The following is a 27,967-nucleotide window of genomic DNA, read 5'->3' on the forward strand; positions in this document are numbered from 1 at the left end:
TGTGCGTGCGTCCATGTGTGTGCTTGTGTGTGAGAGCAAGATAGAGGGAAAGAAAGAGAGTGATTTAGTGAGTAAAAAAAGTGTGTGTAAGTTAATAAGAGAGTTATCAAGATTACAATGCATACATTTATTTTTTCATGGACTTTTCTAGGTTTTACATTATCACATTTCATCTTATATCACCAGGTGTTTTTAGAGTTCAGTTCTGGTTATGAACAATCCGAAACAATAAAAAAGAAATCATGAAACAATATAGTTACATATCACAATGAGAATTACAGTAGTTGTGCAGAAGTAAAGCAACATGCTTCTACAATATCACCGGGAGCCATTTCTGGTCAAAGTGCTTCAGAGTTTCACAGTTCCTCTGCTCGAAATGTGTCTGAAAAAAATCGGAAGGGTACCATAAAAAAAGTATGTGACAGACAAAGCAAACCAGTACATAACAAGCACATTATGCTCTAAGATGGAATATGGCAGCCTTTTTAGCGGAGTAGTACACTGCCATACACGTTCAAGTCATGTCATGACCTGAAAAATTTGAGTGTTCAAGGGGATATTTGGCCCACGAAAACAGGAGAAAACCAAGCAATATAATTCTCCGTTGTAAAATGTTTCAAAATCTTAAAGAACGAGAATGAGAATAGTGACGACATTGACGAGGAAAACAATAGTTAACACGCGAACACAGAAGAAAACCAAGCCGTATTCTCCGCTGTAAAATGTTTCAAAATCTTCAAGAACGAGAACGAGAATAGTGACCACATTGACGAGAAAAACAATAATGAACACTCGAACACAGAAGAAAACCAAGCCATATTCTCCGCTGTAAAATGTTTCAAAATCCTAAAGAACGAGAACGAGAATAGTGACGACATTGACGAGAAAAACAATAGTGAACACTCGAACACAGAAGAAAACCAAGCCTTATTCTCCGCTGTAAAATGTTTCCAAATCTTCAAGAACGAGAACGAGAATAGTGACCACATTGACGAGAAAAACAATAATGAACACTCGAACACAGAAGAAAACCAAGCCATATTCTCCGCTGTAAAATGTTTCAAAATCTTCAAGAACGAGAACGAGAATAGTGACCACATTGACGAGAAAAACAATAGTGAACACTCGAACACAGAAGAAAACCAAGCCGTATTCTCCGCTGTAAAATGTTTCAAAATCTTCAAGAACGAGAACGAGAATAGTGACCACATTGACGAGAAAAACAATAATGAACACTCGAACACAGAAGAAAACCAAGCCATATTCTCCGCTGTAAAATGTTTCAAAATCCTAAAGAACGAGAACGAGAATAGTGACGACATTGACGAGAAAAACAATAGTGAACACTCGAACACAGAAGAAAACCAAGCCGTATTCTCCGCTGTAAAATGTTTCAAAATCTTAAAGCATGAGAATAGTGACGACATTGACGAGGAAAACAATAGTGAACACTCAAACACAGAAGAAAAGCAAGCCGTATTCTCCGCTGTAAAATGTTTCCAAATCTTAAAGAACGAGAACAAGAATAATGACGACATTGACGAGAAAAACAATAGTGAACACTCAAACACAGAAGAAAAGCAAGCCGTATTCTCCGCTGTAAAATGTTTCCAAATCTTAAAGAACGAGAACAAGAATAATGACGACATTGACGAGAAAAACAATAGTGAACACTCGAACACAGAAGAAAACCAAGCCGTATTCTCTGCTGTAAAATGTTTCAAAATCTTAAAGAACGAGAACGAGAATAGTGACAACATTCACGAGGAAAACAATGGTGAACATGATGAGAAAAAGGATCCTGTCTCTCCGACCAATGGGAGCGCATGTCGGCCCCCCACCACCTCTCTGCTCTTCCTCCTGGTACAAAGATGGCCTGGCTTTCAGAACGCTCCCTCGAGAGTTCTGAGTATAAAACACCCTGGGCTCCATGTCGCTGATGCTTTCATTTTCCTCGTTGCTGTCCTGGTTATAGAATTGCGGAGACTTTTCTCTGAGCTGAGGATGATGCCGAAGAGAGAAATCCTTGGGGGAAGGACTGACGAGACTGAGGTAAAACATGCGTAGCTGTCTGCTGAGAAAGTTGCCGCTTTCTCCGTCGCCTTGCTTGGCTTCGTGGGACTTGTCTTTGCCGTGGTTGTCGGTGGTGCTGGTGGGCATGCGTGACATGCAGAGAGCAGCCACATTGACAATGACTGCGGTGAAACTGAGAAGGATCTGAAGACTGGCGTACAGCACTGAAACACAAAGATTGGAGTTGATATGAAAGAAGCGTAAAGAGTAGAGTCGATATGAAAGTAATGTAAAGAGTGGAGTGGATTTGAAAGTAGCGTAAAGAGTCTAGTTAATATGAAAGTAACGTAAAAAGTAGAGTTGATATAAAGTCACGTAAAGAGTACAGTTGGTCTGAGATCTTTGTTATGCTTCAAAAGTTGCGAGAACTACGATCTTCGGCCCTATCAACTCTTGCGAGATAGCCGTACAGCATGCTTTGCTATGCTGTGAGGTTTGCGAGAACTTGCGAGAACTTGGAATACCAATCGGGTCTGTAGAGGGTGACTCAACAAAATTGCTTATAACTTCTACATATGTTGGCAAGTTATTGGCATTTTTCAGGGTTGCATTTTTTTTTTTTTTTTTTTTGGGGGGGGGGGGGGGGGGTCACCTTATATTACCAACAAAATCCTCCCCACTGACCGTAGACGGACACGGAGTCAGCCACTCTGGGCATGGAGTCGGACAGCGACGCCATGAAGACCAGGTTGGCCAGAAGCACTGTCACAGACAGAGTTATCTTCTCCCCGCTGTCCGCCGGAACCAGCAGGGCCAGGGGAGACAACAGCGAGAAGGCAGCAAGGGGCAGCACCGTGCTGAGCAGGTAAAAGCTGTAGCGCCGTTCCAGGGTGAGGGTGAAGGTGCCTTGGGCGAGATATGCTGCCAAGAGAAGGTATAATATATTTCAGGCTAGTGTATGAGGGGGAGGGGCTTTCCAAAAGGCTGAGGCAGGGGTACCGTTGCTGGCCAGGCGAGGTGGGGGAGCGGGTCTGGGGGACCTTGCCCCCCATTTGCTGTGAACATTTAGCATTCTAAAGGATTATTTTGGGTCTCTCTTTCAAAGAAAAAGGTGCATTTGCCGGGAACTAACCACCCCCCCCCCCCCCTCCCCCCAGTTAATTTTGTGTTCTCTTGTATATGAATGAATGAACACTTTGAAAGTCGATTATCTCCTTGTTTCTACGATGTTGAGTGCCTAAGAGAGAGCTGAGCACTTTAGCCTGAAAAGCGGTGCGGTTGAGAAGTCAAGTGCGTGACACCAACACGTACGTCAAATGAACAACAGTGGCAACTGTGATATGAGGCTCCTCCGGATGAGAGAAGACACCGCTCAACAGGGGACACTTTCAAAATACGTCCCTCTGTACTTAACCTTAGCCGGTGGTCGTGGGTCCGTGTGGACCCAGAAGGGTGTTTAATTGCAAATATCTCTTAAATTAGTTGGAAATTTTTAATGAGCTTTTAAGAATGCCTCAGGCACCTAAAAAGCTCATGTCCTAAACATTTCAGCGAGAAGTAATTTTTAAAAAAAAAAGGTCAAATTTAGACTACAAACATCGTGGGTCCGTGCGAACCCATGTTTTTTAAAGAAGGAAAAGCGTGCATTTTTGAGAAGCATGGGTCCGCACGGACCCACGATGTCTTCCGTGTGTAGTCGATAACCCGGACTGGCGAAGGTAACAAAACAGATCGGTCATGAAACAATACCAATCCGAAGAGTATCCTTTTGTCAGAGGTACCACTGTAAGCACACTGCGGCTACTGCCTACAAAGTACTGTGAAAAGAGACCTGACGCGGATTGGATTGATGTGGGCAACGAACCGGAACTGAAAGTGACGTCAAACTGTGTCTGGAGAATACGTGTCCCGGTCAGCAGGAACTCGCCGTTGACCACTGCGGTGCCCGTGTCCAGGTAAAGGAATGTGACCTCCATGTACTGATTGGTGGTCATCCAAGGCAGGACGATCAGCGAGCACTGCTGGGTGTCAAACGGGTACCTGGCACGAGACATTTTTAGCGAAATACAGTCGAACTTGTCTAAAACGCACACCAAACGGACCGACCAATATAAGTCATTATACAGACAGGTTGTCGCCACAAAAAAGCAAATTACAGTTGAACCTGTTTATAACTACCACTAAACATACCGACCAAAAAGGGTCGTCATGGGCAGGTGGTCGCTATGAAAAGGTGAAATCGAACCTGTCTAAAACAACTCCACCAAACGTACCGACCAAATTAACGTGGTCGTCGTAGACAGGTGATCGCTATGGAAAAGTGAATTACAGTCAAACCTGTTACAACCACCATCAAACGGACCGACCAATGGGTCGCCATAGACAGGTGGTCGCTATTGAAAGGCGAATCACAGTCGAACCTGTCTAAAACGACCACCAAAAGGACCGATCAAATGTGGTCGTTATAGACAGGTGGTCGCAATGTAAAGGTGAATTATGTGGAAGAAAAGTCATCGGGGATTGTTTGAGGTGGTCGTAATAGGCAAGTTATCATTATCGATAGGTGGTCGCAAAGGCAGGTTTAACTGTATTGAAGGATAATGTCTCATATATATTCAAGACAGCTGAGACAGAATGCCAACTCTGCAGACTGAGGGAACCGTGGCAGTGTGGAGAAATCAAGGCAAAATATGATGAAAAGCGATTATCTGTACTTTGAAATTCAAAATGTATTTGTTACGTAAACTGAATATTCATAGCTACAGGGCGGACTGTTGACAGAGAAGTAATTGATTACACATTCTTGAATGTTACCGGCCCCGAATTCAGTTATAAAAGGCTATAGGTTTGGTGTGTGTATGTGCGTGTGCGTGTTTGTGTGTGTGTGTGTGTGTGTGTGTGTGTGTGTGTGTGTATGTGTGTGTGTGTGTGTATGTGTGTGTCACTGTGTGTGTGTGTATGTGTGCGTGCGTGCTTGTGTCTGTCTGTATGTATTTCTCTCTGTCTGTATGATGTATGTGCGTGCGAGGGGGCGTTTGTGTGTGTCGGACTTACTTGTAAATATCCACGCTGCAGCCAGTCTCTCTGACGAAGTCAGGCTGCCACGTTACTGTCCCGTCATGCCTTATGTTAAGAAGCGTGTCGTCGTTCCCAAAGTAGTTGAGACTAAGGACGCTGTAATCATTCACCAAGAAAGCATCTGAGTTCCATCACAGTGAAAATCCTCTTTGAATTAAGTACCCCCGGTGTTGTTGTTTTTAGACGACACCCCAGGACAATTGAATCAAGAAAACAACATTTTTTTCCCCCTTAAGTACCCCCGTTTTTGGACGACCCCTCAGAACCCTCAAGTCATTTACCAAGAAAACTGTATTCCAATACAGTGGAAGCCGGTTTTAAAATAAAAAACGCTCCCGCTGGACCCGAGTACTCTTCAGACTGGCTCGCTCAATAAATATAAATGTTTGGAATGTCTGTGGTGTGAATGTTGGTTTCTGACCAGAAATGCAGATCTATCTCTGGCCGATTCATAGATTCAACCTACAAACTGCGACCTCATCTGTGATCAGATAATTATGTTTCGACAAGCATTAAACGGATGAAATTAACCACATGCAGTTTATTCTTCAGAAAAATGCACACAAAAAATGGGTTGGGTTCGGTGCTTTGTATATAAACGTCTTCCTCGCGATAGATTCGCTGATTATTTTGTCTTATGAAGTTATTTTGTCTTATGAAGCCGTCATCAACACGAACACAATGATTGCAGAAGCAAACTCTGTACCTACACGACCGAGACACAAGATTGATTATTTCACAGCTGCAATGAGAATAGAGAACAAAGACGTTTTGGGTAAGCTTACTCACGTCAGGTCTTCACTGACAAGCTAGGAACAGACAAAAGTAAATGACGTCAAAGTCTCTTTCGCTTTGCGTGTAACTTTGTCATGACGTATTTTTGTGTGACGCGTTCGGCTGTTCTATCAGGTCAATGGCTGCGTGTTGCCCCGCCGGTGTGAACTCCTCCTACGGCCAAGTCGTTTTTGTGGTTTATTTCGCATTTAGGTCCCAGGTAACATTATGAAGTTTTAATACGATCAATCGGACCTATTATCAAGTTAGTGTATCAACTTTTTAACGAACTGCGCCCAGTAGTTTCCCAGCAATAAGCTGTTAAGTGGAGAAAGACAGACACACAGACACACAATTAAAGTTACTGAACTTGTCAAATCCAGGTGCACGGAGCCCCTGGGGCTTTTAGTCATACCTCAGGCAGCTATCCGTTAGAAGAACTACCAAGTTTCATTGACTTGCACCCAAAAAGTCAAGAACTGCGATTTTTTTACGAATTAATTTCGTACTCGGACCCGGCTGGTCTTGACCTATTTTTGGATCTAAATTTAGATCAGGTAGATCACCACATCATGTACAAAAAGACACGTCACTAGCAAACTATGTCAGACGTCATCATGAGTTTGTGTAAAACAAAATCGAGGCCGGAATCACTCAGTTGAATCGAACTCCGACCAAACACCACGTAATAACTAGGTTAATTTATGCACTCGCGTGAACAAGAAACTGTCGAGCTTCACAGATGTCGTCGTTGGGTAGTTTTGGGTTTGTTTTACTACCATATGTGGATTTTTGAACTGTAAATGCACTCAGCTGCAACAAAAACGCAAAACGAAGGCTGTGAGCTGCACTGTGCCTTTAAAGTCTGCTGAGCCCTTGTACTAGCGTACTCGGGGATAACTCCTACTTCTAATTTACCTCCGGTGTAATATTTTTTCTCTCTCTGCGTTTGTTCGTTTTGGACCAAACACTTGTAGTCGCAGTATTGAGCAAGACAATTAATATTGATTAAACAAAGGCTCATCTGATTGAAGTCAACACTTAAATGCAGAGTAACAAAATGTTGTCACGAGATACAACCGGAAGTCGGAATATATTAATCTATTTTTCCGGACTTGATCTTGATCTTGATCTTGATATGTTACGCCAACAGGTCCCAAGCTTGGGAATATACGTTGGCGGAATTTGGGGAGAGCACTTGGTGTTTTAGTCAGCGGTTGGCAGTTTTCCTCTGAATTCGTTGACCGTTGACGACTGGATCGTGTTGTCATCAAGGTTGTTCCAGTCAATAACTGTTCTTGTGAAAAAGGAGTACTTGTACACTGGTGTTTTAGTACACTCCACAGTAAAGCACTGGCTGTTGTTTCTTGTGATATTTCTGACTGTGGCTGATGATGTAAAGTCTTTGTTCACTCGTTGTTTCACTTGTCTTTTTGATTTTTGTTGCTGGATGAATTTCTCAGGGGGTACTGCGGGGACCAGCCCTCTGACCACTTTGAACAGAAATGTGAGTCTCTGTTGTTTCCGGCGTTCCTGGAGTGGGGGAAGCTGTAGTCTGCTGAGCATCTCTGAGACACATCCTGGGTTTCGGTCCCTGTAGTTTTGGGTAATGAATCTGGCTGCTCGTTTCTGTACATTTTCCAGGCTGTCTATATCGCCTTGTTTGTACGGATCCCGAGACAGCTGTACTCCAGGGTTGAGCGGATGAGGGACACATAGGCAGTACGTCTACAGCTTTGTGGGCAGAAACGGAGGTTTCTTCTAAGTAGGCCGAGGGTGGAATTTGCCTTTTTGACGATTTTGTTGATGTGTGTGGACTTGAATTAGAATGAAACCAATTATGGGCTCTTTAACAACCAATTCAACATCGTTATCAATCAATCAATCAATGAGTCTTATTTCGCGCATATTCCGTGGGTACAGTTCTAGGCGCTCTGCAGTGATGCCGTGTGAGATGTATAGTGTAATGTTGTTGGTGTTGAGTGCGAGAGAGTTTATACAGCAGCACAAGCACACGTGAACATGAGGCTGATCCAGTTCAACAGTGTAATATCAAACAAAGAAAGGCACAGATTTGTGGTGTGAAGTCGTTGGACCTCGTGCAGACATCGCATGTAAAGTTCCCGGATGTACATCTAAATCCTGCGCAAAGATGCGCAAAAGCCTAGGACACTACATCCCTCCTCACCTCTGAATAAAAACACATTTGTAAAACTCCGTTGAAAGCAAAGCTGAAAAATAAAACAAGTAATACATCTCTGACCGACACTTAGGTGAGATAGGATGAAGTGAAATTAAAATAAAAGAAACGCATGCAAACTTTAAATTTTAAAACTAACAAATGAAGCAAAAGTCATTTCGCAAAATTGAATCCGCAAAGGTCATTCATAGTCTTGCAAGTACTGTGGCAGACGCCGCACCCTGGACGACCTTCTGGGTAAGTCAGGCGGTGGCTCAGGTGACTCAGGTGGGCAGGTATCAAACTGTGGCACAGTGGGTTCTACATCTTCCGGCTCTGCATCAGGACTGACTTCGGGCGGCTCTGCATGAGGAGGCATTTGCAACGGGATCTTCTTGAAGAACGAGGAGTTGCGTGTGACCTTGCGACCCCCTCCATCAGCAGTGACCATGGACCCTTTGCGTGAGGTTACTTTCATGGGGGTTGGAGAGTAGTGAGGGCAGAGTTTGTTTTCTGGGCGCTGTCGGACGAGAACTGGGTCACCGACTTGAATGTCAGGTTCTGTAGCTCTGCGCTTCACATCAGCATATTCCTTCATCTTCTTTTTGTTGACTTCATCCTGAAGTCGGATCTTCTTGTCAAGCTTTGTAGGGGACGTCTTCTTGCTGATTTCAGGCAGCTTGATTTTCATCTTCCTGTTGAAGAGCGCTTCAGCGGGGCTCACCCCAGTCGTGCTGTGGGGAGTTGCACGATAGTTATGCAGAAAGCGATACAGTTCCTGCTTCCAGGCTTTCTTCTCCACTTGTGCTGCCTGGACGGTCTTCTTGATGGTGGACATGAAGCGTTCAACACCTCCGTTTGCTTGAGGCCACAGAGGTGTAACTTTGCGATGCTGAAATCCCAAGTAGTCTGCAAACTGTGCAAAGTCATGGCTGTTGAAAGGCGGACCATTGTCGGACTTGACAATGTCTGGGACGCCGTGGCGAGCAAATATTGCATCAAGTTTCGGGACTGTAGCCTTGGCGCTGGTCGAAGTGAGGATTTCAACCTCTGGAAACCTGGAATAAGCGTCAATAGCAACAAGGAGGTATTCTCCAGAGGGGAAAGGTCCACAAAAATCAATGCTGACTTCGGACCAGGGACGATCTGGAAGGGAGGTCATCTTGAGGGGTTCTGCGGGGTGATCTGGGGTTGTCGAGAGACAAGCAAGGCAGGACTGGACTTTCGTCTCGACAAGACGATCGATGTGAGGAAACCACACCTTTTCTCGTACGAGCTGCTTCGTTTTGACCATACCCTGATGGCCTTCGTGGGCAATATCGATTGCTCGTGACTGTAGGCTTCTAGGGATCACAATTCTACTCGAACGCAGGAGGACGTTGTGTTCGTCACTGAAGGAAAGTTCATCTCGGACAGTCTTGAAGATGTTGAACGAAGTGATGTCAATGTCAAAGTCATGCGGTGTGCACCACTGTCCGGACTTGAGAGCTCTAGTTACTGCTTTGAGCGTTGGGTCAGTTTTCGTTGCTTCAGTGATTTCTTGCAGAGTCATGGCCTTGGGGACAGTGTGACTCAACAGGAAGCTGATATATTCGTCTGCTACTTTAGACTCATGACGTGTAGTAGCGTTGGCGTTTTCAGTGGGATGACGACTGAGATAGTCAGCTGGGTTGTCACTCCCAGGTCGATACTTGAGAGTGAAGTCGTACGCTTGCAGTCGAAGACTCCATCGTTCAATGCGACTCGAGGTTCTTGATGTGGGCTTGTTGTAGATTCCCTCTAGTGGCTTGTGATCTGACAACACTGTGAAGTGATGACCGAAGAGGTAGAGATGATAGTGTTCGCACGCCCAGACGACTGCAAGGGCCTCTCGCTCCGTTTGAGAATATCTGGACTCCACGTCTGTCAGCGCACGGCTGGCGTAAGAGATGATGTGTGACATATGCTTGTCGCGTTGTGTAAGAACAGCTCCGATGCCGAAAGGACTGGCATCCACCAGGACCTCTGTTTCAAGGTTGGGGTTGAAGTAGAACATCGTTTTCACTCCTGTTAGTTCAGTCTTAAGGCGGTTGAAGGCGGCTTCTTGGTCTGGACCCCATGTCCATTCCACGTTGCTCTTGGTCAGATCTCTCAAAGGTTTTGTGATGTTGGCGTAGTCAGCGATGAAACGTGAGACGTAGTTGGTGAGACCGAGGAAGCTCCGGACTTCTTTGACGTTGGTTGGAGTCTTCATGTTTTGAATCGCTGTCACCTTCTTGGGGTCTGGGGAGACGCCCGTCTTGCCGAATATGAAGCCGTAGAACTCAATCTGATCCTTGTTGAATTCACACTTGCCTTTGTTCAAAGTGAGATTCTTCTCCAAGAGCCTGTCGAACACCCGTTTCAGCGCTTGATCATGTTCTTCTTGGCTCTTGCCGTAGATGAGGATGTCATCTGATGTGTTGAGAGAGCCAGAAATGTCTGTCAGCAGTTCAGCGATGTGATTTTGGAAAATCTCAGCTGCAGACGTGACACCAAAGTTCAGGCGTTTGTAGCGGCGAAGCCCTACATGTGTTGAGAACGTTGTTATGTTGCGCGATTCTTCATCCAACTCCAACTGATGATAGCCAGAGTTAAGGTCAAGCTTGGAGAAGACAGTGGCTTGGTTGAGCTTTGACAAGATGTCGTCAATCGTAGGCATGATGTGACGTGTTCTCTTGATGGCTTGATTCGGAAGGCGCATGTCGACGCAGATGCGAATCTCTTCTGGCTTCTTCGGCTTCGGTGCGACGACGATCGGAGACACCCAGGGCGTTGGGCCGTCTACCTTTTCAATGACATCAAGCTGCTCGAGTCGTTTGAGTTCAGCTTCAACTTTCTTCCTCAGGTGAAAAGGGATTCGACGATGAGGTTGCGCTGTGGGCTGAACTGACTCATCTACGTAGAATTTGACCTTGACATCTTTCAGCTTCCCCATCCCTTCAAAGAGTTGACGAGTGTCTTCGACAAGATGATCAGCGACCGTTTGGGGTGGTGCTGATGTTGATGTGGCAAACGTGTAGTGTAGGAGTTCAAGTTCTTGTGCTGTCTTTGCGCTGAGAAGATTTCCACATCTGGCGTGTGGTGTTGACTGAACAACAAAGAAGGTCGTGGTGACCCTGGTCTTCTTGTACGACACTGTCGTCTCGAAGGTTCCTCTGACCTTGAGCGGCTGGCTGGAGCCGTAGGCAAAGATGTTGGTGGAGGTTGGCTTTATTTTCAGTGCTGGGGCATTGATTTTCCGGAACACGTCGTCATCGAGGATGTTCACTGATGCCCCCGTGTCGATGAAGAAGGGAACAGACTCCCCGTACATTTGAAGGTTGACTTTGGGCGTCTTGCTAGTGACAGATGAGACCCCATAGGCATACTCTGACTCTGAGCGTTCTGAGTCTGACGAATGTTGACTGGGTGAATCTGCCCGTGTGTTGATCATGCGAGCGTCGTGCGATGCGTTGGAACGACCTTGAGGTTTCGAGCGACAGACCTTGGCAAAATGTCCCATCTTCGAACAAGATCTGCATTGTTTGTCGCGAGCGGGGCAGCTCGTTCTTGAGCGACAATGACCTCCACACCAAGCGCAAGGACGAGAACTGGTTGTGCCTCCGTGTTGGTGTGACCATGTCTGACCACGGTTTTCTTGAAACGGCTGCTGCTGACTCTGAGTGTTGCTTCTTCGTCCGCCTTGCTGGGGGTGCTTGTTTCTGTAGACTGCATTCACAGCCTCGTCAGCTTCCATTTCTGTTGCTTGTACGTCAGAAATTTCAAGTGATCTTGCTGTCTTGAGAAGATTCTCTAACTCCATTTCATCTCGCAGACCTCGGCGGCGCAGGCGTGTTGAGGTGCAGCCTTGCAAGATTTGACTCTTGAGTTCACGATCTGTGTTGGTGAAGTCACAAGTTGCAGCAAGAAGTCTGAGTCTTGTGCAAAAGTTGTCAACAGTTTCACCAGGTTCTTGTTTCATCTGACGAAATTTGAAAACCTCAAACTCAACATTCTTCTTTGGTTCAAAGTAGGTTGATAGAGATGTCTTGACTTTGGCGTATGAATCATCAGCATTGCCCTCATCTTCTCCCTTCTGTGCAGCCGAAAATGATTCAAAAATGTCAAAGACTTCCTCCCCAGCATAGTGGAGCAGTAGAGCTTGCTTTCTGGCACCATCAGTAATGTTCATTGCTGTGAGCAACACTTCGAATCGTTTCAGCCATTTCTTCCATCTTTGGCCTACTGTGTGTTCAGTGGAGGATGAAAAGACAACAAACTTGTCGAAAGTTGGAAGAGCAGTAGCCATGTCGACAGGTGCAGCAATATTTAAGTCTAGATTTACTGCCGCTTCGTCGTTGTAACTGAATGTTCGGCGTACCACAATGACAGCGTGACGTCACTTACCTGTGTGTCGATCTATTTTCACTGTTTTTCTCGCCGGAATGACTCGTCGCCAGTGTAATGTTGTTGGTGTTGAGTGCGAGAGAGTTTATACAGCAGCACAAGCACACGTGAACATGAGGCTGATCCAGTTCAACAGTGTAATATCAAACAAAGAAAGGCACAGATTTGTGGTGTGAAGTCGTTGGACCTCGTGCAGACATCGCATGTAAAGTTCCCGGATGTACATCTAGATCCTGCGCAAAGATGCGCAAAAGCCTAGGACACTACATATAGGTTACAACACGAGTGGTTTTTTATATGACTTGTATTTCAGTCAAGACCCAGCGGATGAATAGTAACGAGCCTCTGGCGAGTGGATCCCGATGATATTCCCGCTGGGTCTTGACTGAAATACAAGCCATATAAAAAAAAACCACGAGTGTTGTAAGCTGTATATCCCATGCGTACACCAAAGACAACGTGGACCACAACAAAGCACTGTAGTTATCTGTGGTGTGTAAAATAGGTGAGCCAGCGAGGTGTGTTCCTCTTCACTACCCCATGCTAAAGCCACGTCGCCGAAGAAATAAAGTGCAAACAAGTGCATCCGTAAATGTGTGTTAAATCTACATTCAAACCACTGTTCGATTTGCTTTTGAATGCATTTTAGTTTCAAGATAGAAAAGAAAGCACACGCAATGAAAGTTTTCATTGAATCAAAGACAGTTTCGATTTAGGTTCTGAGTCCGTCCAAGGTCACAGTGCCAGGCTACGATTGCCAAAACCGGTTTGGTTAACTCGGATCCCAATTCTAGTTTAATTTTTGTGTTGGAGTGTAGAATTACGAAAATAAACTAACATTTTACTGAATAACTTTCTTTAGATTTAACCAGTAATTTCATGTACGTGAAATATATCTCTGAGTTAATTTGTTCGATCGTGCTTGCGTTAATCAACCCATACTGGTAGCGTCAATTCTGTCTAAAACGGTGTAATGGCCGCTCCTTGAAACTGCGTGTTGAATACCGTTTGGACTGATTTTACTCCATCAGGATGAAATACACGTTTGCTGAGCTCTTGGATACTTTCATATAACCATGAACTTACGTCAGTGTAAAGCAAAATAGTTGGACATGCTCGAAAAATGGATGAAACAGCCTGTGCTGGATGACGAAGCGAACCGGCCAACGAAAAAGGTACACTCGTAACACTAGGGAGATTTAAAAGACAGCACGTTTCGTTTTGCAGCTCGTTTCGTTTGGTGAATGAGTCACCCCGCGAAAGGGAACGTGAAACGAGACGGCATAGGCCGCAGACAAGATTTAGATGTATTCACGTTTCGTTTCGGAATGAAAGGCCGGGCATGGCAGGATAACTGGGCATGGCATAATTTCAACTCCACAAGTCAATAAAGGATTGACATACTCGCATTGCACACACAAGAGCTTCACATTTTTCAATTCATGCACCTGCTCATCATCAATTGTATTTCACAAAAATTAGATCATTCATGTTGAATTCCAAGATTTACTCATTCGAACTCATTATTTTTTTTATCCATTTCACGCATCTCAATTTTTACAACTGGTAACAGCCTATGGCAAAGAGCTCTACTGAACCATGTAGGCAATTATACCCTGAGTATTCCCCATTCTCAGAAAACGGCCCTGTGCACACGCCTGTGCCGATTTAGAAGCCTTTCCCCAACTAGGGGTTGTTTTGTACTTGTCACGTCTGTCCTCGATCAGAATGGAAAAAAAACAACCTAGGAGGTGGTCCAGAATCGGGCATACTTTGATTATTTTCAGTCCAAATAAATCACACAGACTTTGTTTATACAAAATCACATACGAAGCCAGAATAAAAATTCGATGCGATGACCTACTTCTGCTTCGCCATTTGCTTTCTCACCATGAAGTTGGATAAATGTACCAGGATCAGCACCCTTCAAAATATTTCAGTTCACAACAGTTGTCTACCTCCAATGAACACATTCTCAGCGCTGAAAGACTGTGAAAGGGTTGATGAATCTAGCAATGCATAAAATGGCCAACAAATAAAACTGTTAGTGTGCAAAAATACTCACAAAAGTTGACGAAATATTGTTCGTTTTTTTGGGGTGGAAAACGTGACTGCGTTTTGACGTTCCACGTTCCGTTTCAGTTGACCTTCACCTTTCCAGCGAGAGACCCCCGAAATGATGACGTTTACCACAACTTCAAAACGAAACGTCCCGACGTTTCGTTTTTTAAATCTCCCTACTGACGCAGTGCATCTTTGCTTGTTGAACACACAGAGAGACACGAACACACACAGACACCCACCCGTACGCAAACACACACAGACACACGCGCGTGCGCGCGAGTGAATTGCTTAGGTGGGATGTCAAATTAAAAAGATCTGAAACAACTTATTTGATTCTGAGCATACATCATGTGTTTACATTTTTGACTCACATGCGAAGCAAAAGTGAGTCTATGTACTCACCCGAGTCGTCCGTCCGTCCGTCCGTCCGTCCGTCCGGAAAACTTTAACGTTGGATATTTCTTGGACACTATTCAGTCTATCAGTACCAAATTTGGCAAGATGGTGTATGATGACAAGGCCCCAAAAAACATACATAGCATCTTGACCTTGCTTCAAGGTCAAGGTCACAGGGGCCATAAATGTTGCCTAAAAAACAGCTATTTTTCAAATTTTCTCTGAAGTTTTTGAGATTCAATACCTCACCTATATATGATATATAGGGCAAAGTAAGCCCCATCTTTTGATACCAGTTTGGTTTACCTTGCTTCAAGGTCAAGGTCACAGGAGCTCTTCAAAGTTGGATTGTATACATATTTTGAAGTGACCTTGACCCTGAACTATGGAAGATAACTGTTTCAAACTTAAAAATTATGTGGGGCACATGTTATGCTTTCATCATGAGACACATTTGGTCACATATGATCAAGGTCAAGGTCACTTTGACCCTTATGAAATGTGACCAAAATAAGGTAGTGAACCACTAAAAGTGACCATATCTCATTGTAGAAAGAGCCAATAAGCACCATTGTACTTCCTATGTCTTGAATTAACAGCTTTGTGTTGCATGACCTTGAATGACCTTGACCTTGGGTCAAGGTCACATGTATTTTGGTAGGAAAAATGTGTAAAGCATGTGAGTCGTATGGGCTTTGCCCTTCTTGTTAACTTTGCAGAAGTTAGTCTCAGTGTTCTGGCTGCAGATGTAAAGTCTGATCAAGCTTCAAGGTAATCCGGTCAAGCTAGGGTTCTTCCCCTTTGTCTTTGGGTAACACCGACAGTGCCCGTGCCATTGAACGCTCAGAAACTATGATAACTTGCACACACACACACACACCTTTTGGGAGGTTGGGGAATCTGTGTTGAATAATGGTAAGCTTACTCTGTCTGCTGTTGATTGTAGCTGTGGAGCTTGCTTGTGTGGAAAAGATATTGATGCTGTATAGTTGGATAGTGGGCCTTACAAAGAAAAACGGAATGGAAGTGCTTGCTGCAGACTTCTTGAGTTCTGCACTGAGATTGTTGCACTAGTGTACTGAGATGGGTGAATCATGATTGAATGTTTGAACCATGTTGTTTGTTTACATGGTTCAATCATTGTTTAATTGAGTGTCACTGAATTTACCGAAGGTTGCAATGTAGATTTAGAATACGTGCTGTTGACATATTTGTATGAGTGCGTTTTAACTGCAGACGCTGCTCGCTACACAAGGAAAGCTTATTTACCTTATAATTGTACTGGTTGACTCACATGCGAAGCAAAAGTGAGTCTATGTACTCACCCGAGTCGTCCGTCCGTCCGGACGTCCGGAAAACTTTAACGTTGGATATTTCTTGGACACTATTCAGTCTATCAGTACCAAATTTGGCAAGATGGTGTATGATGACAAGGCCCCAAAAAACATACATAGCATCTTGACCTTGCTTCAAGGTCAAGGTCGCAGGGGCCATAAATGTTGTCTAAAAAACAGCTATTTTTCACATTTTTCCCATTTTCTCTGACGTTTTTGAGATTGAATACCTCACCTATATATGATATATAGGGCAAAGTAAGCCCCATCTTTTGATACCAGTTTGGTTTACCTTGCTTCAAGGTCAAGGTCACAGGAGCTCTTCAAATTTGGATTGTATACATATTTTGAAGTGACCTTGACCCTGAACTATGGAAGATAACTGTTTCAAACTTAAAAATTATGTGGGGCACATGTTATGCTTTCATCATGAGACACATTTGGTCACATATGATCAAGGTCAAGGTCACTTTGACCCTTATGAAATGTGACCAAGATAAGGTAGTGAACCACTAAAAGTGACCATATCTCATGGTAGAAAGAGCCAATAAGCACCATTGTACTTCCTATGTCTTGAATTAACAGCTTTGTGTTGCATGACCTTGGATGACCTTGACCTTGGGTCAAGGTCACATGTATTTTGGTAGGAAAAATGTGTAAAGCAGTTCTTAGTGTATGATGTCATTGCTAGGTTTAGTTATTTGACCTTGACCTTCCTTGACCCTGAAGGTCAAGGTCATGTAAAGGTCAAGGTCAAGCATGTGAGTCGTATGGGCTTTGCCCTTCTTGTTTTGTCTGTCGATCATCGTGCTTCTGTTCAAACTGAACTTTGTGTGTCGCCAGTAAGGTTAGATGAAACTGTGCTTGGAGAACTCGACCCGCTGTGCAGTTAAGAGTATCCACTTCATGTTCAGTCTTGCATAGTGTTGATTCACTTAGTGTCAGTGCAACGTGCCATTTAATTTTTGTTTTGTTAGATCAGCGGTGCATTTTTAGATCAGCGGTGCAGTGTTCGGGGAAGGGAGGTTACTCTAGCTTCACCTCAAATGAACAGCGCGGTTCGTTTGCTGTCACTATCAGTTGATTCTTCGCTTTTGTTATTTTTTTCACTCGACCTGCACCCAAAGTGTAAAGATAAACGCTTTGTTTACTGAATCAACATTCACATGTTGTGTTTTCTTTTGTTTAGCCATATGTGAGCAATGCTCTTCATCAATCCACTGAAACATGTTCGGTGAAGGGTCAAGGGTAGGCAGAAGTATAGTTCCTCGGCCAAACCGGAATCGGTACTATGATATATTGTTTTGAGCCCATTATGTATTTATTGAAGCCGAAAAATACAACATATATACCCATAGTTGCATTACAGAAACAAAGAAGCAGCTCATGGGATATGAAATTTTATACGGCCAGTAGATTGCAGCCATTTCGGCGCATATTTACCTTTCACGGCCTATTATTCCAAGTCACACGGGTATAGGTAGACAATTATTAACTGTGCCTGAGCAATTTTGCCAGGAAAGACCCTTTTGTCAATCGTGGGATCTTTAACGTGCACACCCAATGTAGTGTACATTATGCCGATAATCAGCAGAGAGAAAAAAACTCGTTGAATGCTGTTTAAACAGGTAAGAGGAACACAGACGTCAATCAGTTGTCTTGTGTGATCAAACTATACCTGACAATGCGAAAGCGAGATGACATGAATGGGTTTTTTTCTGTAAACACGAATAAAGGGCTCAACGCTTGCAGCGTAAACGATTAGTTAAGGGCAGAATATATCTGCGCAGTTTCAGCGGCACAGACGACGCACTGCATATTAATTATTATTCTAGGGTTGATGCTGCGGTAGGGATTATGACGAGTACTTGGCCTGTTTTCCTTTCACACAACGTGCAGCGGGCTGGGGTAATCTGCAGTGGCAGTGCGTCGTCTGTCCTGCTGAAGTTACATAGGTGAGCGCCGGTGTCCCGGGCCTTATCATTTTTGCCCACAGTGACGGTGGCTTTGTAGACAGAACGAAGCTGGCTTGTTGTCACGCGGTCGTTGTCCGGAGAAACCAAACACAATTTCATTGTCGGGCAAGTGATGGCAGTCACACTAATCACACTATGTTTGAACTGCAAATTGTCACTTAGTGGTGTTTGCTTCGCAAACTCTGGTGATGTTCGACCGGACTGACCATTTGAAACTAATGCCCACAGTTACAGTAACCTATCCCCCCCCCCCCCCCTACCCCACCGATTAAAGACTCTCTCCCTTTCTAAGACCTTTTTCACTCAGATTTGTTGTTCATAACCTCTGTAGATTAACCTCAATTTTCAGACTCGATCCCTCCTTTCTAAGACCTGATTTTCTTAGATTTTTGGAGGTCTTAAAAGAAGGAGGGGGGAGGGAGGGGGGGTCGACAGTATAAAAGGACATGATGGGGTAATGCGCTAAAAAAAAAATCCGAACATCGTGACGTGGTGGAAATACCAAGTAGCTTGCTGTTGAGTCACACTGGGGGCGTTCAGCCGGACTCCGTTAGGAAGATCGATAGTACCGTGGTGGTATAGTCAAGTGTTATACGCAACTGAGTCAAAGCTTATAATATATATATATGGCCTTCCAGCCGCGAGACCATTACCACAGGCAATAAAACTAGGCGAGTTAACGGTCCGCACGTGGTATGATTAGTTGTCAACGACCCTCGCTCTTTGCCCGCGCTTTATTGTGAAATGTCAGATATGGCTTGCGGTTACGTTAGCGTTAACCACAAGTGATTTAACGTCCGTACTGTAAGCTGCATTATTCGATTTGCGAAATGACTCGGTTGATCCACATCAAACAATTAGAACGACGAAGGGTGTGGGTGTGGTGTCATTAGCGTGCAGAGGAATTAACGGTGGCTATTAAAAAAGAGAACACGATGAACAAACACTGCCGGTGGCAAGATTATCTTGCTAGTAGGTTGCCATGAAATACATGTTGTTGTGTTGACATATTAAACAAAATGTTTCAAAATCAAGATAAAAATAGAAATAAACGTGTGTTAAAACTTTTTTCTTTACCAAAACTGAGCACTGTTTATACGACACTTTTATCACGAACATGTGATCTGTACAGCGCCCCCTCTGTTACTGTTGCGTTACTGCAAAAGAAAACTCTAGTGCCAATGTTCGTAGCGTTAGTGCCAGCGCCCTTAAATGTGTTGAACGTTAAAGGCACCATCTCAGAACTTGCAAGGCTTTTTCATGGGATAAGACCATTGCTTCACACATACCAAAAAGGAAGAGAGCCTGGGTGCTCTGTGCACAGTGGGACCTATTTAATTTATTTATTTCGAATAAAACACTGGTGGCTTTTTAAAAACTTAATTCATCCCAAAAAAAACGCGGGTTAGGGGGAAAAATGTACCCGGCGATGCTCCCCAGCATGTCGTAAGAGGCGACTAACGGATTCTGTTTCTCCTTTTACCCTTGTTAAGTGTTTCTTGTATAGAATATAGTCAATTTTTGTAAAGATTTTAGTCAAGCAGTATGTAAGAAATGTTAAGTCCTTTGTACTGGAAACTTGCATTCTCCCAGTAAGGTAATATATTGTACTACGTTGCAAGCCCCTGGAGCAAATTTTTAATTAGTGCTTTTGTGAACAAGAAACAATTGACAAGTGGCTCTATCCCATCTCCCCCCTTTCCCAGTCGCGATATAACCTTGAATGGTTGAAAACGACGTTAAACACCAAAGAAAGAAAGAAAGAAAGAATTCATCAAAAAGAATTCCAACTCACCGCAGCAAGCTAGCAAGGGTGTCAATTGATTTTTGGTAAATGTCTAAGTGGAGGGGTGGTCTAAACCATGTGAAAGCCTGGCCAGATCTGAGACAGTGAGGCGAACGGTTTTCATGGGAAGGAGTGGGCCTTTAAGATCCTGTGCGGATGCTACTTACTCGTTGGAGAAGACGAGGTCAGGCAGCCACAGTCTGCTCTGCGGTAGGAGGATTGTCGTGATGTTGGCATAGTCTTCAGGCCGCCACACCATGTACTGGTCCACCCACATCTGGACACACACACACACCTAGCAAAAATCCTTCAACGGATCATACCTGAGAAGACGGGCGCAGTGGCGTGATGGTAAGACGTCGGCCTCCTAATCGGGAGGTCGTGAGTTCGAATCCCGGTCGCTGCCGCCTGGTGGGTTAAGAGTGGAGATTTGTCCGATCTCCCAGGTCAACTTATGTGCATACCTGCTAGTGACTTAACCCCCTTCGTGTGTAGCCTACACGCAAGCGCAAGACCAAGTGCGCACGGAAAAGATCATGTAATCCATTTCAGAGTTCGGTGGGTTATAGAAACACGAAAATACCCAGCATATGCCTCCCTCGAAATCGGCTGATGCTGCCTGAATGGCGGGGTAAAAACGGTCATACACGTAAAAATCAACTCGTGCCACAGGCGGAAGGTATCGTCCACTGGACTACTACTATCACAGAAAGACTACAAGGTACGTCACTCACCTTCGAGTCTTCTGTGTTCTTGGAGTCGCTTCCTGGAGAAAAATATTGTTCAAGACGGTTTGCCTCTTCCTACAGTCTGTGTAAGGTCAAATAAATACAGTTGAATGATTGTTTGAACTGTATGTACCTTTACTTTTCAGCTTCCGTCCGCTGCAGGTTGTTTTTAACCATCATTTGGACGGATCTTCGTTTGCGAGCCGCTAAGTCCCACCTTGCGTCAAATCATGCAGTCCGCACCGAATATGCATTCCAGCGCTCATTGGTTAATAACAGGATATTCGATGATTATTTTCCCGTGGGTAGCTTCCCTTTCCTGCACAATATTTACATATGTTTTAGACCAATGAGCGCTGGTATGCATATTCGGTGCGGACTGCATGATTTGACGCAAGGTGGGACTTAGCGGCTCGCAAACGAAGATTCGTCCAAATGATGGTTAAAAACAACCTGCAGCGGACGGAAGCTGAAAAGTAAAGGTACATACAGTTCAAACAATCATTCAACTGTATTTATTTTACCTTACACAGTAACACAGACTATAGGAAGAGGCAAAGAGTCTTGAACAATATTTTTCATCAGGAAGCGACTCCAAGAACACAGAAGACTCGAAGGTGAGTGACGTACCTTGTAGTCTTTCTGTGATAGTAGTAGTCCAGTGGACGATACCTTCGCCTGTGCTCGTGCTAAAAACATGAGTGAACGTGGGGTTCTAAGCCCATGACCGATCGAAGAAGGAGAAGAAAAAATACCTGAGAAAAAAGGCCCTCAGATCGCTTCCAAAGTTATACCAAAAGATTTTACTTTTCAAATTATGCTACCACGCAGGACGCCTTCACTTTGAAATTTAAGAAAGTGTTTTAAAAGTTTAAATTTAAAGTCGTTAAATAGGCAAAGAAAGAACACTCTTTGGGATGGTTAGTTGGGTTGTTGGCCTGAGTTACTTCCCGTGATAAACGTTAGCCGGGGGCCACGTCAAAGATGGCGCTCCCGTCTTTCCTGACTACTTCAAGTTTTAATTCCAACACCCGAGAGAGGCAGCGCCCTGAAGTGCATGCGCTCACTTTGATTTCATTATTTACCATATTTGTCGTGCGCTTTCGAGCGAATCGTGGCGTGTGCGTCAAGGTTTAGGTACAGCCTATTCAGAAGATTCTGCAGATTCGTCAAATTTGCCAGAATGTGGGTGTGTTCTGCTTTGATGAGTTTGTAACTTACGACTATGTTTACCAGTTTAACTAAACAGTTCCTACACTGCCCAGGAAGCAGCCAGGCTGTTGATGTTTCATTTATGTCCCAGTATGCATTAGCCTACTAATTCAATATACACAGAAAGACTAAATACTAACACACAGACCATCGCACAGACAGACAGACAGACAAACAAATATAACTTACAATATCCATGAATCCAGAGCTCTTGAGAGTCTGTGCCTTCAGATCCTGAGGACAACAGTGACAGTGCACAGATTGTGCACGTGAACATCGAGATATTAGTGTGCAATGGTGTTTTTAGTCAAGTTTTGACTCAATGTTTTAACATAGAGGGGGAATCGAGACGAGGGTCGTGGTGTATGTGTGTGTGTGTGTGTGTGTGTGTGTGTGTGTCTGTCTGTGTGTGTGTCTGTGTCTGTGTGTCTGTCTGTGTTTCTGTCTGTCTGTCTGTGCGTGTGTGTGTGTGTAGAGCGATTCAGACTAAACTACTGGCCCGATCTTTATGAAATTTGACATGAGATTTCCTGGGAATGATATCCCCGGACGTGTTTTTTTCATATTTTTTGATAAATTCCTTTGATGACGTCATATCCGGCTTTTTGTAAAAGTTGAGGCGGCACTGTCACACCCTCATTTTTCAATCAAATTGATTGAAATTTTGGCAAAGCAATCTTCGACAAAGGCCGGACTTTGGTATTGCATTTGAGCTTGGTGGCTTAAAAACTAATGAATGAGTTTGGTCATTAAAAATCGGAAACTTGTCATTAAAATTATTTTTGTATCAAACGATCCAAAAAAAATTCATCTTTTTTTTCGTCATTTTCTGATTCCAAAAACATATACATATGTTATATTTGGATTACAAACAAGCTCTGAAAATTAAAAATATGAAAATTATTATTAACATTATTTGTCCGAAATCGATTTAAAAACAATTTCATCTTATTCCATGTCGGTCCCTGATTCCAAATACATATAGATATGATATGTTTGGATTAAAAACAAACTCAGTAAGCTAAACAGAATAGACATACAGAAAAGCGTGTTATCCTGCTCAGCGCGACCACTATACCGCACTATTAATATTTGCATGGCTTGTCGATTTCACTGCCTTTGCCACGAGCGGTGGACTGACAAAACTACGAGTATGTGGTCTTGGTGAAAAAAGCAGTGCGTTCAGTTTCATTCTGTGAGTTCGACAGCTTGACTAAATGTTGTTATTTCGCCTTACGCGACTTGTTTACATTTGGTTAAGTTTTGACTAAATGTTTTAACATAGAGGGGGAATCGAGACGAGGGTCGTGGTGTATGTGTGTCTGTGTGTGTGTGTGTGTGTGTCTGTCTGTCTGTCTGTGTGTGTGTCTGTCTGTCTGTCTGGCAAGGGTCATTCTGTTAGTTCGACAGCTTGACTAAATGTTGTTATTTCGCCTTACGCGACTTGTTAATGTTGTTTTTGTCAAAAACGGCTTCACCAATTATTTCAAACATCTGCTTACTAAGCTGCATAAAAGGAATCTTAAACGAAATGATGAAGAGCGTTGTTTAGAGATCAAATAACCAAAGGCAAGTAAGCACTCTATATGCAAACGACATGTGTAATGGAGTAAGCGAGAGTTATACGGAACCTTTCTGACGGCATCGGAGAGAATAACAAGCATTGAAATGGACAAGCGACTTTCGGATGAATTACTTAATTTCTCGCATAATTAAATCCCTTTGGTTATTTGACCTGCATAAAAGAGTAAACGGGCGAACACGAAATTTAACACAAAATCCTCTCCTTTATAAAAAACAAACAAACAAAAAAAAACACCCGAACGTTTACGGACAAAGCGTTAGACAATGTTTCATGTGTGCATCTCCCCACCGCTCCCCCACCCCCCCCCCCCACCCCCCCCCCCCCCCCCCCACTTACCCGTCTCCCCATTCCCCCATCCCTTCAGACGCACGTAATTATTTAGTTCAATCCTGAATGTGTCTGAGCACGGCTTTGCATCACTAAGCTATCGTTTAACTTAATGACAAGCAGACACGTCAAAATAACATTGAAAGTAATCAACCTGATTTTCGAGATTTTCTTCTTTTTTTTCCCCCTTTTTACATTTAGTCAAATGTTGACTAAGTGGGGAATCGAGACGAGGGTAGTGGTGTGTGTCTGTGTGTGTGTGTGTGTGTGTGTGTGTGTGTGTGTGTGTGTGTGTGTGTGTGTGTGTGTGTGTGTGTGTGTGTGTGTGTGTACGTACGTGTGTGTGAGTGAACAGTAATTCCAGGAAAACTACCGAACTGATCTTTATGAAACTTTGCATCGAAGTTTTCCCAGATGATATCCCCGCACGTTTTTTTTTTCCTTTTTTCGATAAATGTTTTTAATGACGTCATATCCGGCTTTTTTGCAAAAGTTGATGCCGCACTGTGGTGACGTCATTTTTTACTTAAATTTATTGACATTTAAGTCAATCAATCTTTGACGAAGCCTGGGCTATGGTATTGCATTTCAGCGTGGAAGCTTAATAATTAATCAATGAGTTTGATCATAAAAATCGCAAAATTCGATTAAAAATTAAAATTTCATCTTATTCTTTATCATTTCCTGATTCCAAAAACATATATATATATTTATGCTATGAGTTTGGATTAAAAACAAGCTCAAAACGTTAAAAAGAATGCAAAAAAGCGCGCTTTCCTGCTTAGCGCAAACGCTACTGCGTTATACTGGCTTGTCAATGTCACTGCGTTTTCCACGTGATAAGTGTTAGTGATTTGCTTGCCGCGGGAATTGACGAAGCTGTAGTGTCTTTGTTAAAGAAAATGCAGTGCGTTCAGTTTCATTCTGTGAGTTCGACAGATTGACTAAATGTAGTAATTTCGCCTTACGCGACTTGTAGTAGCTCTGTTGGTCTGGCACTGGGTTTGTGATCCTCGAGTTAAATGGTCAAAACGAACAAGTCGCGTAAGGCGAAATTACTACATTTAGTTTAAGCTGTCGAACTCACAGAATGAAACTGAACGCACTGTATTTTTTCACAATGACCGTAGTCCGCCGCTTGTGCATAACGGAGTGAAACTGACGAGCCTGTTCAGCGCGGTAGTGGTTTCGCTGTGCTGCATAGCATGCTTTTCTGTACCTCTCTTCGTTTAAACTTTCTGAGCGTGTTTTTAATCCAAACATATCATATCTATATGTTTTTGGAATCAGGAACCGACAAGGAATAAAGTGAAATTGTTTTTAAATCGATTTCGGAAATTTAATTTTGATAATAATTTTTATATTTTTAATTTTCAGAGCTTGTTTTTAATCCAAATATAACATATTTATATGTTTTTGGAATCAGAAAATGATGTAGAATAAGATGAACGTAAATTTGGATCGTTTTATATAAAAAAAAATTATTAAAATTTTCAGATTTTTAGAGACCAAAGTCATTAATTAATTTTTAAGCCACCAAGCTGAAATGCAATACCGAAGTCCGGCCTTCGTCGAAGATTGCTTTGCAAATTTCAATCAATTTGATTGAAAAATGAGGGTGTGACAGTGCCGCCTCAACTTTTACAAAAAGCCGGATATGACGTCATCAAAAGTATTTATCGAAAAAAAGAAAAACAAATCCGGGGATATCATTCCCAGGAACTCTCATGTCAAATTTCATAAAGATCGGTCCAGTAGTTTGGTCTGAATCGCTCTACACACACACACGCACAGACACACACACACACACACACACACACACACTCACACACACACACACACACACACACACACACACACTCACACACACACACATACACCACGACCCTACGGTCTCGATTCCCCCTCTATGTTAAAACATTTAGTCAAAACTTGACTAAATGTAAAAATGAAATATTCAGAAAGGAAAGCATAACTCACGTGAAATCATACGTTATTTGTATTTTTGACCAAAATATGACATTTTACACAGATCGAGAACTGGAGACAGTCTGTGTTTCTCCAGGACCGCGCCAGCTGTCGAGATGAACATTGACTGTCGTCGAGATATATATATGTGAAATGTCATATTTTGGTCAAAAACACAAATAACATTTATGTATCGATCGATTTTGGTCAAAATTCCCTTTTTTTTTTCTTTCTTTTTTTTTACGTTTGAACTCATACAAACATGCAGTCGTATGTAGTCTCGGCTACTCGGCTAAATATGACCTTTTTGTCGGACTCTGACGTCACAGGGCTCAAGGAAGGGAAAGCCAATGTTCAATCTTTACTAATAAACTTTTGCTTGAGTCCATGTCCCGACTTTTCATTCCCGTTACTACTGTAGATATCATTTACTTGAATAAAATTTTTAAAACAAAGGAACGCATATTTGAACTGACCAGGTCCATTACGAAGAGGAGAGACATGGAGACGTTGATGTGCACCACATCCTTTTCCGTCATCACGGGGCGCACGTACACGCTGTAGTTGCCTAGCAACCGCTCATGTAGCGCGTGCATCTCGGGGGAGCAGGCCCCGAAATCTGGATTATCAGCATGACAGGTTAGAATGACATCTTCGGTGACGACCCGTAGAAAATGACACGTTTTATAGACTTAGGTGTCAGGTGCACTTTTTCTGTGATTATCTGTTTGCAATCCATTATAATAGTAATGTTATGTCCGAAATCATACATCGTTCTAAAATTGTATTGCCTGTCTACGTCTGTCTCCCTGTCTCTGTCTGTCTCTGTCTGTCTGTCTGTCTGCCCCTCTCTCTCTCTCTCTCTCTCTCTCTCTCTCTCTCTCTCTCTCTCTCTCTCTCTCAAAGACAAATTGTAAGAAAAGACCAAGACGTACATATTTGTCCATGTCAAAGTTTTCATCGACTAATGTAATGTTTTGTAATATCCTTTGTCAACATGCACGGTTTTTTTCTCCACAATCAAAACAAAAATATCGACAACTACACAAGTGCCATCACAAATGTTGGAAAGAAAAGAAAGAAAAATAGTAACACATGGAAAAGGAAAAGGAAAATACGTTCAGGATCTGAGTGGTTAATTACTGTCAAATACCGTTTTCATCAAAAAAGATATCTTGTGTCTTTTTAAACTTTTTTTTAACCCTCGGTTGAATTAGAGGTTTTAGTCATTCGGAAGGATTGGGGGAGGAAATGGTCTAGCGGAGTGGAACGATTGACATGATGTAGCTTTGATAACATATTCTCACAGAAATAAAAGTAAAATGGGAACAAGAAAATATAAACTCCCAAAGCAATCAATGTTTGATTCGTATTGACGAGGACACAATAACAAGAGCACGACTAGCAAACCCATTTATAAACGTCGTGCTCACAATAAGATCAAAGATCAAAAATATAAAACATGAAAAATAAAAGAGAGAGGGAGAGAGAGACAGCTCTAGATATATTATTCTGCGTGAATGCTTTCCTTGTAAACAAAAATGGAGAGGAAAAAAACATCACTTACCTGCGGATGTCAAAAGTAGCACAACAGCAGCATCAAATAAAACCTTTCTTGAAAAGAACATGTTGAGATGACAATCTTAAACTGCTGATGTCAAACTGTTCTGTGGTGGTTTCTTCACTTAAAAACGACCGCCGGGGGCCTGGCGACAGTCTACCAATGCGTCGGGGGTTTGTCCACTGAGCCGTAATGCAATGCAGTCTGTAGGTCTAACGGTGGTTCTGTTCGTCCGTGTGATTTGTACAGCAAGAATTATAGGCTGACTCGTAATATTGTGATTACTGTTTTTTACCTGTCTCTTGGTATGCTTACGAATAAATTAACATTAGAACCTGCAGTGTAATAAAACAAGAATTTTCTATCGGCGTTCGGTTAAATTTCATTTTAGTTGATTTTGATAGTGATTCATTCGTGAATTTCTTTCAGTGGAATCACGTTCAAAATCGTAAAGCTTTAGTAAATATTTCGTGTATTTATCTCCTCCCGTTTGTCATCCATTTTTCATTTGGATCCTTCAACAAGTTCTTGCAAGAGCTACAATTTTGAGATTTAACAATTGTAATCTACCGTAGCTTA

The 27,967-nt window shown here is 43.0% G+C and overlaps 1 protein-coding gene across 2 annotated transcripts; it reads right to left on the reverse strand.

The window, feature by feature from the left end:
* Positions 1–121: 121 nt before the first annotated feature.
* LOC138971677 (neuronal acetylcholine receptor subunit alpha-10-like) lies at positions 122–27,967 on the reverse strand. 2 transcript variants are annotated; one of them, XM_070344451.1, is made up of 8 exons: positions 27,395–27,967; positions 26,304–26,446; positions 22,137–22,181; positions 20,175–20,284; positions 5,068–5,187; positions 3,845–4,053; positions 2,698–2,934; positions 122–2,237 (listed from the first exon to the last, which is right to left on the reverse strand). In XM_070344451.1, the coding sequence occupies exons 1-8, from the start codon at positions 27,453–27,455 to the stop codon at positions 1,729–1,731; spliced, it is 1,434 nt and encodes a 477-aa protein (XP_070200552.1). In that variant the 5' UTR covers positions 27,456–27,967; the 3' UTR covers positions 122–1,728. The 2 variants fall into 2 exon arrangements, with proteins under 2 accessions (XP_070200552.1, XP_070200560.1); XM_070344459.1 differs by having other exon boundaries at positions 3,878–4,053; positions 27,395–27,966.

This window comes from Littorina saxatilis, linkage group LG1 (genome assembly GCF_037325665.1).
Source record: "Littorina saxatilis isolate snail1 linkage group LG1, US_GU_Lsax_2.0, whole genome shotgun sequence".
NCBI classification, from domain to species: domain Eukaryota; kingdom Metazoa; phylum Mollusca; class Gastropoda; order Littorinimorpha; family Littorinidae; genus Littorina; species Littorina saxatilis.